This window comes from Gymnoscopelus braueri (genome assembly GCF_963280865.1).
Source record: "Gymnoscopelus braueri genome assembly, chromosome: 15".
NCBI lineage: Eukaryota > Metazoa > Chordata > Actinopteri > Myctophiformes > Myctophidae > Gymnoscopelus > Gymnoscopelus braueri.
The window spans coordinates 29505095-29524885 of NC_137620.1; the positions used below are offsets into that span (position 1 = coordinate 29505095).

Below are 19791 nucleotides of genomic sequence, written 5' to 3' on the forward strand. Positions count from 1 at the left end.
AGATATATAGATATATAGATATATATATAGATATATATAGATATATAGATATATAGATATTTTTTTCTTGTAACATCTACAAAGTGAACTGTCTGGAAGCAGCAAGTAAAAACTAAGTATTTTTAGATGTTTTGAGCTGAGCTTTTGAAAATGTTGTGTAGCTACAATCTGAAAATATTTGGGAAAAACAACGCTTTACAAGTTGCTTGTCCGCAACTGGTCACAGCCCACATCAAGTCGCCTTTTGACCAATGTGGCCCCCACCCCAAAATGAGTTTGACACCCCTGGTTCTATATTACTTCAGTTTTCAGTAGGACTTTAGGGGCTCTGTTATTAACATGAATGACTAAGCCCTTTGAATGCAAAGTTAATAACAGCGACAATTCATGCAAAGTCTCTGGCTAAAGGGGCCCCTGCATGATCTCTTGGATCCCTGGGCCTCAGTAGGCCTGTGCAGTAATCCACCCCCAACGCAATGTAAACAATATTATTATTATTGTTTTTATTATAATTATTATTATACAAATAAAAACACCAGGATTCATTAGATTTCAGCAGCATCTTTCATGAGCATGTTTGCCCTGAGCCCATGTTAAAACTCTTGTTTCATTAAAGAGTGTTGGGAATTACGTAGCTAGAAAAGAGAGGCAGACAGAAACATAGTCAAAATAAACATCTGTCAGTTTTCCAGATGAACGTGTTGACAAGTTAAAGGGTTAATCTCCCCGCTTCTGATGTTGCTCAATCTGGGAACCCATTCCGTAAAAATAAAAAAATAAAAAGTCTTTGTATTTGCCTCTGGGGTCACCCAGGGTCACCACCTCCTTTTTTTATGCAGAAACTGGAACTCAGTTTGGCTCCTCCTATATTATTGTATATTATGTCTTGAAATATCACGATGAATTGGAAACAGGACCACTATGGAAACAAGCCCTTAGGGCTTTTTGTGTTATCCTTTTAGCACCAACGTATAATTGTACTGCTGTACCATTTGCAAACTGTTAATAAAGTATTCAATCAATCAATTAAACAAACAAACAAACAAACAAACAAACATGTTTAAGGCAGTGGTACTGACAAATTTGAGAGATTAGACGTTGCTTTGACCCCAATGGAAACAAGCCATAGGCCTTCTTGGGTTTAAAGTCCTCTAGTGACTTTGTATTGAACAAGACCTTGTATTGAACTGTACTTTCCTGTGCTTTTTTTTTGGCAAACTGCTAATAAAGTATTCAATCAATCAATCAAAGCTTAACAACCACCTAGCCAATCACCTCTTGTGTCTGTCCTTCCGGGCTATGGGATCTGGACGGTTACATCAAGGAAGCTAGCGTTCTCACACACATTCGTGGCCAATTACTGTATAATAACCTGTTAATTAATATTCATATATTTGCTGGAAAGAAATATACTGAATACGTTTTTATTTTATTTCTTTCTAGAATTAAATCCCAAATTAGCGTAGGCTACGATTAGTAGAGGACCTGGCTAAGGTATGCACTTCATTTAGGAGAGAATATCTCAACTGTTCTAATATGACCCCAGGGAACAACTTAGGAACTTTGACTAATTCTCTATCCGGGACGAAATACCCGAAAATGACCATGCCCTTTTTAAAATGACCATAACCGGTGCACTACTTCCAACATGGCTCTATGTGCTAAACCATTGGAGCTACAGATTTACTGAGGTGCTCCAAATGTCTAGAATACTTATGTTTAGGGAAACATAGAAAAGTGCAATATATATATATATATATTTCTTTTTTGTCTATAACTTTTGAACCAGATGAGCTATAAAGCTAAATCATGTTTTTTGACAATTAGAAACATGTTGGAATGCTTATCTTTATGACTGGGTGTGGCTGGACCTCTATTTTACATATTTCAAAGAAATATTATTTTTAAAAATGTGTTTCACTTACCTTAATCTTTGTCATTTTGGCAAACTTGGTGTCTACTTTATGCTTTTTGAGCATTAGAAACACATTGGAATGCTCATATTTATGATTGAATCCATCTAGATCACTCTGACTTGCTTATTACAAATATGGCCACTATACCAAACATGTTATGTAACATAAAGTTTCATCCAGATTGAGTGTATACAGTAGTTGTAGGAATGAGATCAAATTAAGATCAAACTGGAGAAAACAATGTAATTTTATTGAAACAATATAATATGACTATAGAACCCAAAGTATACAGCAACAGCCAGTACACTATGCACATCAATGCTCAGCATGCATTGAACACTATCATAATAGTCAAAGGTGTATGGAATTTGAACAATATGTTTAAATTAGAATCAGAAAAGTTAATTGCTAAACAACAAATGGTTGCTAGGAATTTGTCTTGGTGTTACTACAACAACAGAACAGCTCTGCAATAACTGATACATACAGTACTGCACCACACACACACGCACGCGCACACACACACACACACACACACACACACACACACACACACACACACACACACACACACACACACACACACACACACACACACACACACACACACACACACACACACACACACACACACACACACACACACACACACTCATTCAGCATGTAAAAACTGCTTCAGACCAGCTTCTATTGGATCAGACAACCTCCGTCCAACAAAACATCCCAGATTTCCAGTTGTGCTGGTACTGGGACTACTAAGACTTGTGAACCTTACTGGATCTTGCAGGTGCAAGTAAAGTTGTTGCTGTTGTAACACCAAGACCATAATGTGATATAAACATATTGTAAACAATTCTATACACCTTTGACTAGTATGATATCATACTAGTCCAGGGGAGAGCAAGATTTATTTCCAGGGGTTCATACTGACTTCGATAAAGTGAGTGAAGTGCCACACATTGTACAATTGAATTGAAACGTGAAACACATGGTGCTGAATTATGTTAAAACTGCATGAATTTGGTAGACAGTAGCCTCATCATCATCATTCGAGTGCCCTCGAGATCTGCGACACAAGCTGCTTCCACCGGTCTCTGTTGCTCATTGCCACCCCAAGTTCATTCACAGTCAGTCCTGTATCTCTATACTCAGAACATCTGGAAATGTGAATGGTCTGGTTCCTCTTGATGGGCAGGGTAGTCTCCACAGAAGAATATCTGAAATGACCTGGTCTTTTGCTCTGTGACAATGTCCAGCAAAGCGGAGTCTTCTTTGTGCCACAACAACTGAGATGGAGGGGATGCCACCATAAATCTGAACTGAGACAGTAGCCTACCTTACTACAATAAGGTACTTATTTTTTTTTTTTTTTTTTTTATTATTTTTTTTACAGCTGTACTGTATCACTCTGGTGTACTCTGGCCTTACTTAATGAATATACATTTAGACAGTATCTTATCTTGTCTGATATGCACCACTCCATAGGTCACTGATCAAACACATTGCATTATGTTATAAATATGGACTCAAGGTTGACTGTTTCACTGTTACATTATAAACATAAAACATTTGAGTACATACGGATGGAGGAATGCTGATGGATGGGGGGGGGGCATTTTGTTTTTCTTTGAGGACTTGGCGGGCTGGATTAAGATGGTCATATAGTAAGTAATACTATATAGTATTACATTTTATGCTGAGCATTGTTGCAAATACTGTACTAGCTGTAGCTGTATATCATTAGGAATGAGTTCTACTCTTAAATCATTCTATTGTTTCAATAAAATTACATTGTAAGATACTGGTTGTTTCATAACATAGTGGCCATATTTGTGATAATCAAATTAGTGTCCTCTAGATAGATTAAATCATAAAGATAAGCATTCAAACATGTTTCTAAATGTCATTATAAAACATTATTTAGACACCAAGTTTGCATTCGTAGCTCATGTGGTTCAAACGTTATAGCCATAGACTTTGGCAGGTGGCGGCCATATTGGATTTGGCCACTATGATGGCCCTGAATGTTGATTGATTGCTTGATGTACTTTATTTAGTAAGACATGAGAACATCAGTACATGGAAGTACAAATTCACAATACAAGGTCTACTAAACTGGGAGTCTCATTAAGCACTAAGCTTGTTTAAGATGAGATCCCCATGCACACAAATCATGATGACATATAAGAGACAGACAGATATACACTACTATACAGAAAGTCATACAATCAGCTTACAGGTTACTGGTATGAAAAGTGAAAAAAAAAATGTACAAAAAGGGGGGAGGTTAAGACTTAGACAGGGGCCATTTTCGAATTGCAGCCTCCTGAAGGTGTATCTTTAGGGCAGTTTTGAAGGTGAGTAGGGTTTTACACTCCTTTACTCCTTTCGGTAGGGCATTCCACATTTTTGATGAATAGCATGAGAAAGAGTTCATTCCCTTTGTTGAGCCAAATCTGGGTTGCACATGATTTGTGGAGCTGCCTGTTATGATCGTGGACTTCATTAACATTTAGGAAGTATTTAGACAAATACAGGGGGATCCCAATGTTGTGGTGTATCTTGAAGACCAGGCCCATAGCAAGTTGCTGTACTCTGTCCTCAACCCTAAGCCATCCAATCCTAGCATCCAGGTCGCTGGCTCGGGCACCCTTGCTAAATCATTAGAGCATGCCCTGGGTTACATCTGTGACAAATGTAGTGCTTTTAGGGTTAGCACAAAAAAATCCCTATGCCCCTGGACTGTAATCCAGACTGTAAACCCTGGCTGTTCTGTCATAAAATATCAAATTAGATTGATTGAGTGATGTACTTTATTTAGTAAGACATGAGAATAACAGTACATGTAAGTACAAATTCCCAATATACAAGGTCTACTAAACTGGAAGACTCATTAAGCACTGAGCTTGTTTAAGATAAGATCCCCATGCACACAAATCATGATGACATATAAGAGACAGACAGATATACACACTACTATACAGAATGTCATACAATCAGCTTACAGGTTACTGGTATGAAGAGTGAAAAAAATATATACAAAAGAAGAAAATGAAAAAGGGGGGGGGGGTAGGGGGGTAGGTTAGAAATGTTACACTTTACTATGTTTCCCTAAACATAAGTATTCTGAACATTTTGAGCAACTCAGTAAATCTGTAGCTCCAACGGTTTACCATGTTCGTCCTGGATAGAGAATTAGTCAAAGTTCCTAAGTTGTTCCCTGGGGTCATATCAGCCAAGAACAGTTGAGATATTCTCTCCTAAATTAAGTGCATACATATCTCTTAGCCAGGTCCTAGACTAGATATAACATTTAAGAATTGATGTTGAAATGAATTGAAGACATAATTCAGTCAATCAATCGTTGACACTACACATACATGCAGTGGTGGAAAGAAATATTTACTCAATACTTTTACTTCTACTAGCCTAGGCTACATCTCAGAGGAAAATATTGTACTTTTACTCCACTACAATGATTTGAAAACTGAAGTTATTAGTTACTTGGTAGATTTTGATTATTATCATTTATTACAAAACATACATTAACCACTTCAGCTGAATCAGCCCTATTTGGCCATTTGAAAACAGCCGATTTACAAGCTCACGATGCATTGCAATGCTACACATTGTGAGCTTGTAGATCTGCTATTTTCAAAAGGTTTGTATACATTTTATACATTTGAAAACTTGAAATGGAACATTCTGCATAATGAGTACTTTCTACTTTTGGCACTTTGAATGCATTTTGATATCAATACTTTTGTTATTTTACTCAAGTAAGTTTTTGAATTCCGAACTTTTACTTGTAACAGAGTATTTCCACATTGCAGTATTGACACTTTTACTTATAAGTAAAACATTTGAGTACTTTTTCCACCACTTAGTATAGCTACAATATATGCCAAACAGGTGCAAGAGGAGATGGAGAGATGGAGGGCACAGCTCTCTCTATCTTATAGATGAATACTGCCATCTATTGGCTGCTTTTGGAATAGCCTGCACAACGAATAATGATAGAGATCAGGGTTGCCAGATCTTCTTATTATAATTTCCCCGCAAGATTTTATTTGAAAATGGCCGATCTACAAGCTCACAACGAGTCGCATCGCGACGCGTTGTGAGCTTGTAGATCTGCTATTTTCAAATAGCTGATGCACATGTTAAAGTACTCATGTGGCCCATAGTCGCTTCTTTTGGGCTGGTTTTCCTAGACGTGGTTGCTTGTTTCTCTCACAGAATCTGGCAACACTGATAGAGACGTAGGGGTTATCAATAAAGTAAAGTAGTCTGGTTGCATTATTAGAGATCATTTCATTATAAGTGACTGTTTTATTTTTCTTATATTGGCTAAAAAGTGTTTTTTTCCTGCATAATTGCTATGTATGAGAAGTAGCCTAGACCCAGGCAGTTAGATGGAAGTGATGAAAAGTTGCAAAAGATATAAGGAAAAGGGTGGATGCATATTTGTAATAGACAGTTATCATTTAGTGCACGACACGTAATTTTTCAAATTATCTTTATTATTATTATTCAGTGGTGGAAAAAGTACTCACATTGTTTACTTAAGTAAAAGTATCAATATAAAAATACTCTGTTATAGTGCAAGTCCGGAATTATGCAGAATGTCCTATTTCATGTTTTCAATTATAAAATGTATACAAATCTTTTGAAAATAGCAAATCTACAAGCTCACAATGTGTCGTGAGGCATTGTGAGCTTGCAGATTGGCTATTTTCAAATGGCCCGAAAGGTGGTTAATGTATGTTTTGTTATAATAATAAAAATCTACAAAGTAACTACTAGTTACTTTAACTAGTAACTAAAGTTTTCAAATAATTGTAGTGGAGTAAACGTACACTATTTTCGTCTGAGATGTAGTGGAGTAGAAGTAAAAGTACTGAAAATTGGAAATACTCCAGTAAAGTAAAAAATATACCTCAACATTGTACTTAAGACTTAAGTACAGTACTTGAGTAAATGTACTTAGTTACTTTCCTTCCACCACTGTTTTTATTTATGTCAAGAGGACAGGTAAACAAAACAGCACTATAACGGAATAGGACGCAGATCTATTTAACCTGGATGGATCATTGTGTTGCGCAAAGATACTGCGGCATTTCCCCTTCCTCCGTGTGTGCGCGTGTCCGTGCGTGTGCACGCACCGTGGCGTGCGCGCGTAGTATAAAGGAAACGCTCCTGGACCAATCACATCTGTGCGTGCTGAAAGGGGAGCGTGTGTGTTTACACCACCGTCACCTCACCTGTCAAAAATACATACACAACCTTCTGCTATAGTAGTATTTTTTTTCCTTCTCTAAGGTAGGATCCCTGCTTTAATTCATTTCATTCATAAATTTCACATTCTGTCTCTCAACGTGTGAATGGATGCGGTCACATTGATTGCGGTGTGGGGATGAATATCAACCTGCTTACAAAGGGAACCAGCTATAGTGAGTTCTCTCTCTAACGCTCTGCCAGGCGCGCTGCTATTCTCATAGACCGAATATTCCACTGCCGTGCGAGGTCTCCAACTTTAGTAAAACAAATTAAACAAAACTACTTTGCTACTCACCGAAACAAAGGCAGCTGTGTGTTGTTGAAAGTCTATTCTCTAGGGTGGGAAGTCTCTCAGGACCCCACCTTCTCTGTATAATACACTTTTATTGGGCAGAAAATAAAATATATGTCCCGCCAGACGGAAAATATTGTATTCACTCCACTGCGCCCTCTACAGATCTGGTCAATGGAAATGTATATTGACCAGATCTGTAGAGGGCGCAGTGGAGCAAATATAATAATTTCCATCTGGCGGACACAGTTTATTTTCTACCCAAAAAGTGTATTATACAGAGAAGATGGGGTCCTGAGAGGCTTCCCACCCTGGAGAATAGACACAAAACTGTTTTTTCCCCAGTGAATAATGAAATAGTTTTGTTCATTTTTACTAAAGTTGGAGACCTCGCTCGGTAGTGGACTTTTCGGTCTATGAGAATAGCAGCGCGCCTGGCAGAGCGTTAGAGAGAACTCGCTAATGCTCTGGACCAGAGCTAGCATGGTTAGCAGCTTGGGCTATATCTGTCTAATGATGGTATATAGCCGATTATCATAAAGTCCTCTCGGGTTTTTAATCATTATGATGAATGAGATCGGTGTGTGTTATTCTATCAAACACGTGTTAGACTGCAGCTTAGTGCGGCTAGTCAATGTTAGATGATGCTATAGCTGTTGTGTTATTGGAGGGGATGGATGGATGCACCGTTATGTGGTCAATAAGACGTTAGCATCTTATAGTCGGTTGGATTAACTTGCTTTTTACCTTCCGTGGAGGTTTGATAAATAGATATAATACGATAATAAATACTGGATCAGACAAGATGTCACCATGAATTAATTTCGATGATTTGAATACACAGGACCCCTATGGAAACAATATAGTGCTTTCTTGGGTTTAGTCATTTTAGCATCCTTTTGTATAGAACTGTACTTTCTGGGCTTTTTTGCAAACTGTTAATTAAAGTATTCAATCAATCAATCAATCAATCATCTTTCACATTTGAAAGAAAAACAAATTATGTGTGCACTGTGAACATCAAGTAAACTGTGTCTGAGCAGCCTTAATCCTCTCTCTCTCTCTCTCTCTCTCTCTCTCTCTCTCTCTCTCTCTCTCTCTCTCCCTCTCTCTCTTTCCCTGTCCCTCTCTCACCCCCCCCCCCCTCTCCCTCTGACTCTCTTTCACACAAATATTCTCTTGCATTCACTTGTGCTACTACCAAGTTTGAGTCTACTGGCTCCTCTTTGCAGCCCTATGGGTGCCAATTACAATAGCTCTCCACTCTCCTCCAGGTCCCCAATGCAGGCTAACTTGCCAACTTGAAGATGGTACATAAATGTCTATCCACCATCCATGACCGCTATTTACTGCTACGATCGGTCCCCCCGTGACATCCACTGCAGGGCATCAGGGGCTGAGTTTATTCAGAGAGGTGCAAAGGGGACGCAACTTGTTTGTGTGTTTGTGCGAGCGCACCCGCCACTTGGTTGCAATGGTGCATTTATACAGCTCTGTGTGTGTACTTTACCAAACAGTACAATGACTAATGAGTGACTATGTGCAGAGAGAGAGACAGCATGAAAAGCTATGTGACACAGAGAACGGTGTGAGAACAAAAGGAGAGAAGGGAGGGGAACAGAAAAGGAGGAGAGTAAGTTAACAGGCTGTGCAAGGTGCAGTGCAGCAAGTGTTGTACACTACAGTATTAACCCAACCTCACCTCGGTGCTGTGTGTAGCCATCCTCTTGTCTTCTGCTTTGACTTCTAAGAGGAATCCACTGTGTTCTGACTGATCTTCCCCTCTGCACCCAGGAGCAAAAACACAGACACACACTGAAGCGTCAACGGTAGCCACCAACTGGACGGACTCCCTGGTAACTGACCTTTGCAGGTAAGACTGGACCGCCACCACGCAGCATGCAATTAGACAACAGAAAGCGTTTGATGCATCTTTTCTGCAAGTAATGCAAATTCAGCATCACCTCAGACTATGATGACTTCAAACAGGACAGCATCTTATTCCTCTTTGAGCTGCATGCTCTGTATATGGCCCCCTCCATATTTCCCCCCACACCAAATCTCAGCTGAAAATAGCCAATCTACAAGTTCACAACGCGTTGTAGCGCGAGGCGCTGTGAGCTTGTAGATCGGCTATTTTCGCTGAATGCTCACCTACATTTGCCTATTATGATATGCCCAGAATAGGTGAATGAATGTGGTTAAAGCATTTTTTGGGCAACTTTACCAAGAACGATGAATTTTTCATGAGAGACAGGAATGCTCTCTAAGGACACCCAGCACCCGTTTAAGAGGAGAATAATGATGGTGGACCACATTTGGGCCGGGGAGATTTTTGTGACAGTTTATGTCAGGGAAAGTGTGCAAGGCGTTTTGCTTGACTATCGAAGAGAAGTGGGTAAAACCAGCACTGATAAATTCACACATTTAGTCTTGGAGAGCTCAATCAAAGCGAAGAATGAGAGAGCCATGGTACTAATTTATGATGCCACCAACTTGCTCCATTAGCACATGCTGTAATGACTTAATTACTAATTAGCTTATTCAAGATTCAAGTTTTTTTTTTGTTACATCTTGTGTACGAGTACAGAAGAGTAAAATATGTTCTTTCTGGTTTCCGCGGACATAGTGGTGGCAGTAGTAGTAGTACTAGTAATAATACGGTAATAATAATAATAATAACAACATGCACAACAATGCCAAGGAAATAACTAAACAAAGAAAAACAAAATAGATAAATTAGTCCTAGCACTTAAGGTGCATGGAGGTGCAAGGGTCTTGCTCCTAAGTTATGAACATCTGCCGATTCAAGTGGGCTGCTTTTGACCTCTGACAGGCTGTTGTTGTTGTTGTTGTTGTTGTTGTTGTTGTTGTTTTAACTAAAATAAATAATGTTTGTTTGAGATGCATCATCCAGATTAGTTTATTGTAGCTGTAGTGTTGATCTCTCATTCACTGACAGTGGATCAGCTCAGGGATTTTCCTCCTCATGACAATCGTCTGACGTGACAATGGCAGTTATGTATTTTACACACATTTGTATTTTCCTTTTTAATGCACAGGGAATATTGAATAGACGATGTGCCCAAGTTTTGTTTTTCTTTTTTCTTTTTAACAGCTTGAAGGGTTCAACTTGTGAGAACTGTGTCTTCTCCTATTCCCTTTCCCTGAGGCTATAGGCCAGGGTGATGTGTACAGTATTTGTCGAGGGTTGTGTAGAGTTAATTGGAGCATCTCAGGTGCAGAGCAGCGCACCAGGGAAGGATAGCAATGCCACAGAGGCAGCTCTGATTCTTCTGGGGCTCAACAAAAGCAGTCCTACTGATTATAACGCGAGGGAGACGATATAGAGTGCAAAGAGCTGTATTTGAAATGCAGCATTTGTATCTCCATTTTGACTTTCAAGGTTAGACCACCTATAGATTAGACATGGCAAGGGCGCGACTTGTGCACATGCAATTTCAAACAGACCGCTTCCTTTCTACTTGGGCTTTCGGCTTTGTGTTTGTTGTAGCTTCACTTTGCCCCCACCGCCCCCACCCTGTCTCTCTGTCTCAGTGGAATAGCGGAATAAGTCTTGAACCATGAGCTCAGTGGCAGTGTTGACTCCGGAGAGCTTTGCAGAGCATCGCAGCGGCCTCAAGGACCAAGACATGACAGGTGATGTCTTTTGCTAGCCTACCCGGTTCATATTCCTATTTTCCATTGGTTGCAAAAATGGGGGGGGGGGGCCTGGTTGATTACTAAATCTATTCGAGACAACTGAATAGTCACCAATGAAAATGTGTATGAGGCACTAGACACTTGGCCAGTCACTGGCGCTCAAGCAGTCAACCATTAAAAGGAACACTATCACATTTGATGTGATCGTAGGTTATCATAGTCTGTAGAAACAACAATAGCAATAGAAAATTCGGTCAGTTTTGGCCTCTCTCTGTGTTCCTCTGTAGATCAGTTATTTTCGGTGACACAGGCGCCCTACAACAAATACATAGAGAATAATATTGAAAATTGTGACGTGCACCATCAATCTATTACTGGGAAGATTTTTTTCCTATAGTTATTTATGACTTTGTCCATATTTTCTACATGCAATTTGCTTTCCTTTCTTCTAAACATGTTATTGAAAAGGAAGTTAAAATGAGGGATGTCATGAACCAACCACATCTTCTCTCTGAGCAGATACAGGCCAAACAGAGATGGTTGGTGAAAGGTACAGCACCTACTGTATGACAAACTATCACTGCAGATCATAGCATTTTCCAAAGAATAATGTGGCTTAAGCAAAGATAAGTGTCAAGTTTTATCTTGACTTAACTACTTAAACCCTATATACTTCGTTGACCGGAGTCCCCAGGGGTCTATACTAGGCTCCACCGTTTTTCACTCTACACCAAATATCTTCGCAGAAAATAGCCAATCCACAAATCTCTGCTATTTTTGCTGAACGCTTGCCCCCAGATTAGGGGCGCTAGCTAGGGTTCATGTGGTTTAATATGTTTCTCAATATTTCTTCCAAACAACATCCACCATTCCTCCATATCCTTCCACCATCTGTCCTTGACACCTCCATCTCTTTCTTCTGCAGGCTGCGTGCCAGAGGATGAGGCCTACATCCCTACCTACCTGGAGGCCTTCCCTCCCTTGCCGGAGAAAGGGGCGCCAGGGGACAAGGCTGGGGAGCCAGCTGGGGCCTGGGGTAGTAAGATCAGACCCATCAAAGCCTCTGTCATCACCCAGGTCAGGCAGCCTCCAACAAGAGCAAAAACATAGAGTTGCATGCAACAATATGCAAACACAGATATTGAATAGAAGAAGAATGTATTGTCAGTACACAATCTCAATCCAGACAGATGTTTTGACGTTCAGATCTACCCTCTTCATTGCACAAAGATTTGATGGTAGAAGTGATATTGTAAGCAAATGTACGAAAGCTGAACTCGCTTTCATGTGAAAATTCTCTGCTCACTTGATATCGCTCACAGATGAGCGACACATGGAAAAAGACTTCAGCGCCCTAACGATCGATGAAACACAACGTTCCAGGAAAAATAAGCAAGTAAGCCGTATTGCCTGAAATATGAACCAGCTTCTGTCCCAAACCCTCCCCAGGTGTTCCACGTGCCACTGGAGGAACGGCGCTACAAGGACAACAGCCAGTTTGGGGAGGGCGAGGAGGCCAAGGTGTGCCTGGACATCATGCAGCGGACGGGGGCACACATTGAGCTGTCCCTGGCCAAAGACCAGGGCCTGTCCATCATGGTCACTGGCAAACTCGACTCTGTCATGAAGGCTCGCAAGGAGATAGTGGCTCGGCTGCAGACACAGGTAACCTCAGAATGCTGCTTAAAGCGAGTGGAGCGTATTGATTAATGGAGGCTTTCAGTGTGATGATATACATGATGATAGTAGATATGGTTGATGTGCAGTAATGTTATTTTGTCGTGTACTATTCAGTTTGATACATGATAGTGAGTTTATTGGTTGGATCTGACATTGTCTCCATGTGCAACATATTATCTTGTCTTAGTAGTTCTTTGCAGTGGTGTTTATTCACTCACACAAATATTAAAGTAGTTCATTTTGTGTGACAAGTACACAGGGGTGTAGTGCTGCTGCAGCGCACCGCAATGACACTCCACCACTTTATTCTTTAATCCAAGTGAGGAAATAAAATATTCACAGTGTATAATCCAGTTGAAGTTCATATACATTTTTAAGAGCTTGAAGATCCAATCATCACTAACAAGTAGTAAAGATGAAAAGGGAAGAACCCATCCTTTCAGTGTTTGGGACAGGTGTGAGGCTAACTGTCACCAATAATGTTTTCATATTTGTCTAGGTGCCCTGTCACCATCTCACCAATAGCAATAATGTTTTCATACTGTATTTGTCAAGGTGCGGTGTCACAAGAATGTTTTCATATTTGTCTAGCTACGCTGTCACCAATAATGTTTTCATACTGTATTTGCCAAGGTGCGCTGTCACCGAAAATGTTTTCATATTTGTCAAGGTACGCTGTCACTGATAATGTTTTAGTATTCATATCATCATATTGAGACTCAACATGATGAAACTAATGATAAAGTCAGCCTCTGTGCTTGGAAGGTGCAGGGGTTCTTGCTCACCACCACAGAGACTAGGTTTCAAATCCGGTGCCTCCGGCTTGGCCGGGTGTTCCAGCTAACACATTTTGCTGTGTTTGTGGGAGAGATGCCGGGTGGGGAGGGTGATCTCTGTTGCTGTAATAGCGAGTCCTACAGGGTTGGTCAGGGCACCTTTTCAGTGGGCGTGTGGAACTATGAAGAAAAGAGTGTACCTCTGCTCTGTTGTTAACGTCTCCCTGGTGAAACTCCTCAGTGTCAGATGAAAAGAATAATGTCACGCATATCGGAGGAGACGCATGGTTTTCTGTGCTCTCCCTAAGACCAAATATAGGATTTAGCAGTGACATGTATCTCTTAGGTGCGTGCTGGCACAAATGGTGCTGTGTACAACAGTACTGTACACCCCTGCAAAACAAAGGCTCATACACTATCAACGCCACCGACCAGCAAAAGGCTACATACATGTATGTAGGCTGCCTGTTTTAGGTGGAGAGAGTTTGAACAGAAAAATTACCATGAGCTCCCATGGGTGTCATTTTATTTGGTCTCAGCAACAAACATTGCTGATTATCACTTCAAACAGGGACATCAAGCTCCACCTGTTTAGCTGAGTTGCACATATTGATACAGCAGCGCAGAAAAATATTTTGAGCTTATGCCAAGATCCTGTTAAAGGGAATACCATCCAATTGAATAATTCTGTTTTATTGTTACAATGAACAAGGAGAGTCTAGTCAGTTTCTACAACAAAGGGAATGGTCAGCTCTCATAAAGCTAGAAACCAGAGTCAATATTCAGTCATCTGCAATACCAATGTATAACCTGAAGCATCTCTGTTTAACAATGCATGGAATGGAACTAATAATATCACTCACGATGCATGTTTGAACTTTTATGTCATACCTGATTTCCATTTCCAAATCAGAAAAGCTGCCCCCGGATTATTGTACAGTCTCATATTCAATAGAGGCACAAGGAACGGCAGTTAAAGCCTGACTTATACTTTGGAGAACGCCAATTTTGGCATCGTGCATCGAAAATAGCAAATCTACAAGCTCTACACATCGCATTGCGACGCATTGTGACTGTGAGCTCCAGGTATTTCCAGTGCGCAACAAAGTAAAAATCAGGCATAACTCTCTGTGCCACTCAGCCTTCCACTCCAGTCCTTTTTATTTTTAACTGACTCACTTCCTGTCTGTCCTCTGATCTCTGTGCCCAGGCTTCGGCCACGGTAACCATCCCCAAGGAGCACCATCGTTTTGTCATCGGTAAGAACGGGGAGAAGCTCCAGGAACTGGAGCTGAAGACGGCCACCAAGATTGGCATTCCGCGCCCCGACGACCCCAGCACCAACATCCGCATCACTGGCACCAAGGAGGGCATTGAGAAGGCACGTCACGAGATCCTGCTCATCTCTGCTGAACAGGTCAGACAGATGCCAGAGGATCATCAGAACTAAAGCCTGATTTATACTTCATTTGTACGACGGTGGCACACACCGAAAATAGACGGTCTACAAGCTCACAACGTGCTGCATCCGTGCCGATTTGTGAGCTTGTAGATTGTCTGTTCTCGGCTATTCACGACGGAGCATAAATTAAGCATAACTACTGCGCATTCTTGCTCTCATTCAACTGTAATGTCACTGTGCGTGCATCATGAAAACTTAAACTTGGCATCTTGCCGCAATGAGCAGTAGTAGCAGTGACGCAACTCTTTGCAGTGTTGCAAATGTGTTACGCACTTGAATTATCAGTTCAAAGTGACGCATTGTCTGTTCACAAGGATCTTGGTGGTCTCTCTCTCTTCAAGCTGTGAGAAAGATGAAACAAGCCTCTCATAATTAGTGGCATTAATTGTTATCTGCATTTCAGTGTGATAATTCTGTGTATAAAGTACAGAAAGCGATCTATGATATCATAACAAAAAAAAGTCCCGCACACTGTCTTGGAACTTGCAAAATGGATGCTCTTTATTAAATCGACGTTTCGGTCAGGACAAACATGTGTGTATAAAGTAAGTACAAATTGGATGTTGACTTGATGTTAAACTGCAACTTGGCGAATGTTGGTTAAATGTTTAATTATGTTTTTTTTAGGGTTTTTTCATTTTTCAATCTGAGATAGGAGAGTGTAGGGAGACAGGGAACCAAGGGTAGAGAGATGAGATACATGCGAGACAAGCCGGGAGTTGGATTAGAACTCGGGTGCTCATGGATCAGGAATATGGTCTGTGTACTAACTGGCTGAGCCACCAAGCACCCCATCATGCAGTGTTTTTTTGGGATGTAGCCAATTATTTATGTTTTATTAAATGGAGATTGTCATTACTCATTAGGTGAGGCTCAATATAGCAAAGATAGGGATATTAGGTGTCACAGTAATTGGTGGGGGGCACAGCTTTGTTTGATGGGATGCTGACTCAAACTTCGAAAAACCCTGCTCTACAATATTTCTATCTTTATTTTTCACCTTACCAATTAAAAAAATGACCTTGATTAAATATTTTCTTGCCCTCTTAATCTCATCACCTCATAGATCTCCGTCCACATTTGGCAATCTTTCGCAATAATGTTTCTGCTTCTTTGCGAGGCTATATTCTCAGAGCCAAGATGGCTGGACTGGATCCATCCCGCTTTTGATATCAGACCTAGCCTGATCAGACAGATTTCATGTATATTTTTGTTGCATTTTCTTTTTAAGATATTTTTGGGACTTTTCTGCCTTTATTTAGATAGCACAGTGAAGAGTGACAGGAAACAGGGAGTGACATGCACCAAAGGTCGTTGGGCTCGGGAATCGAACCTGCGACTCACTTTCGGGCTGCATTAGAGCCTATATGTGGTTAACCACTAGGCCATCTGCGCTCCTATTTGTTGCAATTTCAAATCTCCTTGATCGCCATAACAATCAACAAAACCCAACTTGTGTGTGCCCGCTTACCAGGACAAGCGGGCGGTGGAGCGGCTGTCACTGGAGAAGGCTTTCCATCCCTTCATCGCCGGTCCCCACAACCGACTGGTGCAGGAGCTGAGTCAGGAGACGGGCGCTCGCATCAGCATCCCGCCGCCCAGCCTGCCCAAGGACGAGATCGTCATCACAGGGGAGAAGGAGGCCGTGGCGCTGGCACTCAGCCGCATCCGGGCCATCTACGATGACAAGGTACAGCAGAACTAACGCTTGCATAGTGCTCGCGTAGGGCCCTCAAAGCTCTTCTGAGTTACAAGTATGATGGATGTCTTTTTTAATCACCTTACAGTATGATTACAGTGATGATTTCAATTGAGATGTCTAAAATATTCTCATTGTTATTGGAAAAGTATGGGAAATGTGTACGAAATGTGTACGAAACCCTGAATAAATAACACATTGTTTTATTTATGTCTATCTCACCGTTGCTTCCCCTTTCAGCGGTTTCATTCCAAATGTTAGATTTGAGTGAGATAAAGACCAATTAAAACACTGTACCTCGTTGAACATTGAACATTAAGGCCCCATATATTTTATAAAAACCCATACCAGCCATCTCTAGTGGGGTATGTTTAGAAGTTGAGGCAATACTGTGCATCATTTGAGTAGAGAAAACTCTTGCCACCACTGGATTGATCAACAGCCGTCTCTTATTTATATATGGCACGTGAATGCTCATTTAAGATAAGACAATACAAACCATTATTGATTCCCGGAGGGAAATTGTGGTGTCATATCAGCAACAGAAGTGAGAAATGAAATATGAGAATAAAAATAATATATTGAGCTGCTGGCCCTAGATATTGTCACTGGATCTCTGAATGAGTTGGCTGCCCTAGCGCGTCTGATATCTGGTCTAGAGGGGCGGGTTCAAAATCTCCGCGAGATCCCATTGGTTCACCGATCTGTCCGTCAGCCCCCGCCCTGTCCCATGCCCCTCCTCCTCCCCCAATGTGCAGCATTGAGAGCCCATGATGACGTCACAACATTTGGAGCGACGCCCACTGCACTGTGGTTGGTTGGGGGAAATGAAACACTTCCTATGCCAGGAACGTCAACAGGCTGGTACAGGCTCTTATTTTTGAGCAAAAACGCGAAGGAAAATAAAAGCCTGGAGATCGAGGCTACCGAATGAGTGACCATCTTCTTCTTCTTCTTTCGGCTAATTCCCATCGGGTCGCTACAGCGGAACATCAGCTTCCATCTGGTTCTATTTTTTCATTAAATGAATTCTGTGCAGGTTATGGTCAAGTGTCTCACCATCCAAAGCTCTCCACCAGGGCTATGTGCTCCTTCGCATATGAAGATGTGAATGGGGGCACTGCTGGTGAGTGGGGATCCAGGCCTGCCCTACTGAGATCGATCATGGCGGTTCCATGGTCAAAAACGTTCCAGGATCCTGTTGTTAACTGTCTAAACACCTCTCTGGGGCTGTTGGACTGAAGCCTAACCCTCCTCCAGTCTGTCAGTTTGGGTAAAACGAAACACTAAAAGAACTGGAAGGGACATTCAGGATGTGTGTACCAGATGGGTGCTGTTGATAGACGAGCAGGAGATAATCTGGGAGAGTAAATTGGATTTGGCTACAGAACAACAGGATGAGAATGCTAATGATATTTGGTGCGTGTGTATGGGAGGCAAGACACCAATGCTCTATTTCTCTCTCCTTCTGTCTCCCACCATCTCTTGACGTCTGACAAATTTTCCTCCTTTCAATCAATCAATCTTCACCGTCGCCCTCTGTTTCCTGTCGTCTCTCTGTCCCACTCAATCTTTTATTTCTCCTTCACCACCCTCGTATCTCCTTCCTGTCTCTTCTTGGTCCATTTTTTTTTCTCCTGTCACCACTCACTCTCCTCTCTGTCCCTTGCCGTGCGCCTCCTTCCCAACATCTCTTTTTCCCCTTCTGCTTCTTAACCACTTGAACCCTATATACTTCTTCGACCGGAGTCCCCCAGTGGTCTACTAGTGGTCCCCCTCCTTTTTATCCCTCTACTCAAAATCTCGTCAACGAAAACAGCCCATCTAAAAGTTCACAACGCGTCGTTTTCACCGAATGTTCACCCCAGAATAGGGACGCTAGGGTTCATGTGGTTAGCTTAACTTGTGTTTTGCATTTTTTCTCTGCCTCCTCTCCTTATCCACTGTCTTTGCTCTGCTCCCCGCCTCTCTCCCATTCTCCCATGGCAGAAGAGGAAGACCACCACCATTTCTGTGGAAGTGAAGAAGTCGCAGCACAAGTACATCGTGGGCCCCAAGGGCAACACCCTGCAGGAGATCCTGGAGGCCACGGGGGTCTCAGTGGAGATGCCCCCCCTGGACTCTGGCTCGGAGACCATCATCCTAAGGGGTGAACCCGACAAACTGGGACCTGCACTCACGCAGGTCTACGCCAAGGTGAGAAGAACCCGAGGATACTGTGTGTGTGTGTGTGTGTGTGTGTGTGTGTGTGTGTGTGTGTGTGTGTGTGTGTGTGTGTGTGTGTGTGTGTGTGTGTGTGTGTGTGTGTGTGTGTGTGTGTGTGTGTGTGGGTGGTTGAAGGAGTGTGTTGGTAGATGAGAAGGGATAATTCTGAATTCACATTAACAGTAGGCGCAATTTATTCTACATAGTCTTTCCTCTAAAGGCTGTGTACAAAGTGTCTGAAACACCCATGAAGGTAAGGTGGCATGGACCTTCATGGGTATGCCTTGTCCACGCCTATTTTCAGACCACAGCAAGCTTCTGATTTGCTGCTGCTCTGTTTCGCCGCACAGTGGCAGCGGCAAAGTTGAAATTTATCAACTTTGCCTTGCCGCTTTTTGAGGCGGTCACTCCTCTCCATATACAATGCATTGAACCTCGCCGTTTTCTCAGAATGCAGAAGCAGCATATCGCTCCTGATGTGAAACCGCCATTAAGGTGTGTCCAGAGGTGGAATTTGAGCCCTAATGAAGAGATGTCACATTGGGCCCCAGGCCACCCTTACCTTGCACAGTTGCTGAACCACATCTCCAGAAACTAATATTCCACCCTTACGTTTGCTGCTCACTTGTAGTCTGATATATTTAAGTCATACTGTCAGCGAGTTGTGGAATTGCCTACAGTATAATACTGAGCAGTGTTACAGTACATGCGTGCAGCATTCTGGGTACCATGGAGAATGGAGATCAAACACAATCAATCAAGAGAACAGAACAATCAAGGAAGGAAACCTTACCCTATATACACACATTCAATCATTA

General features: G+C 41.7%; 1 protein-coding gene across 1 annotated transcript in view; it reads left to right on the forward strand.

The window, feature by feature from the left end:
* The first annotated feature begins 7139 nt into the window (after nt 1-7139).
* Nucleotides 7140-19791, forward strand: part of hdlbpb (high density lipoprotein binding protein b) — a 33643-nt gene continuing 20991 nt past the window's right edge. The window contains exons 1-8 of the mRNA XM_080452197.1: nt 7140-7238; nt 9283-9361; nt 11047-11148; nt 12077-12228; nt 12601-12816; nt 14818-15024; nt 16544-16759; nt 18758-18964. Coding sequence (XP_080308323.1) covers nt 11073-11148; nt 12077-12228; nt 12601-12816; nt 14818-15024; nt 16544-16759; nt 18758-18964 — 1074 coding nt within the window. The 5' untranslated portion in view covers nt 7140-7238; nt 9283-9361; nt 11047-11072. The remainder of the gene's footprint in view (nt 7239-9282; nt 9362-11046; nt 11149-12076; nt 12229-12600; nt 12817-14817; nt 15025-16543; nt 16760-18757; nt 18965-19791) is intronic.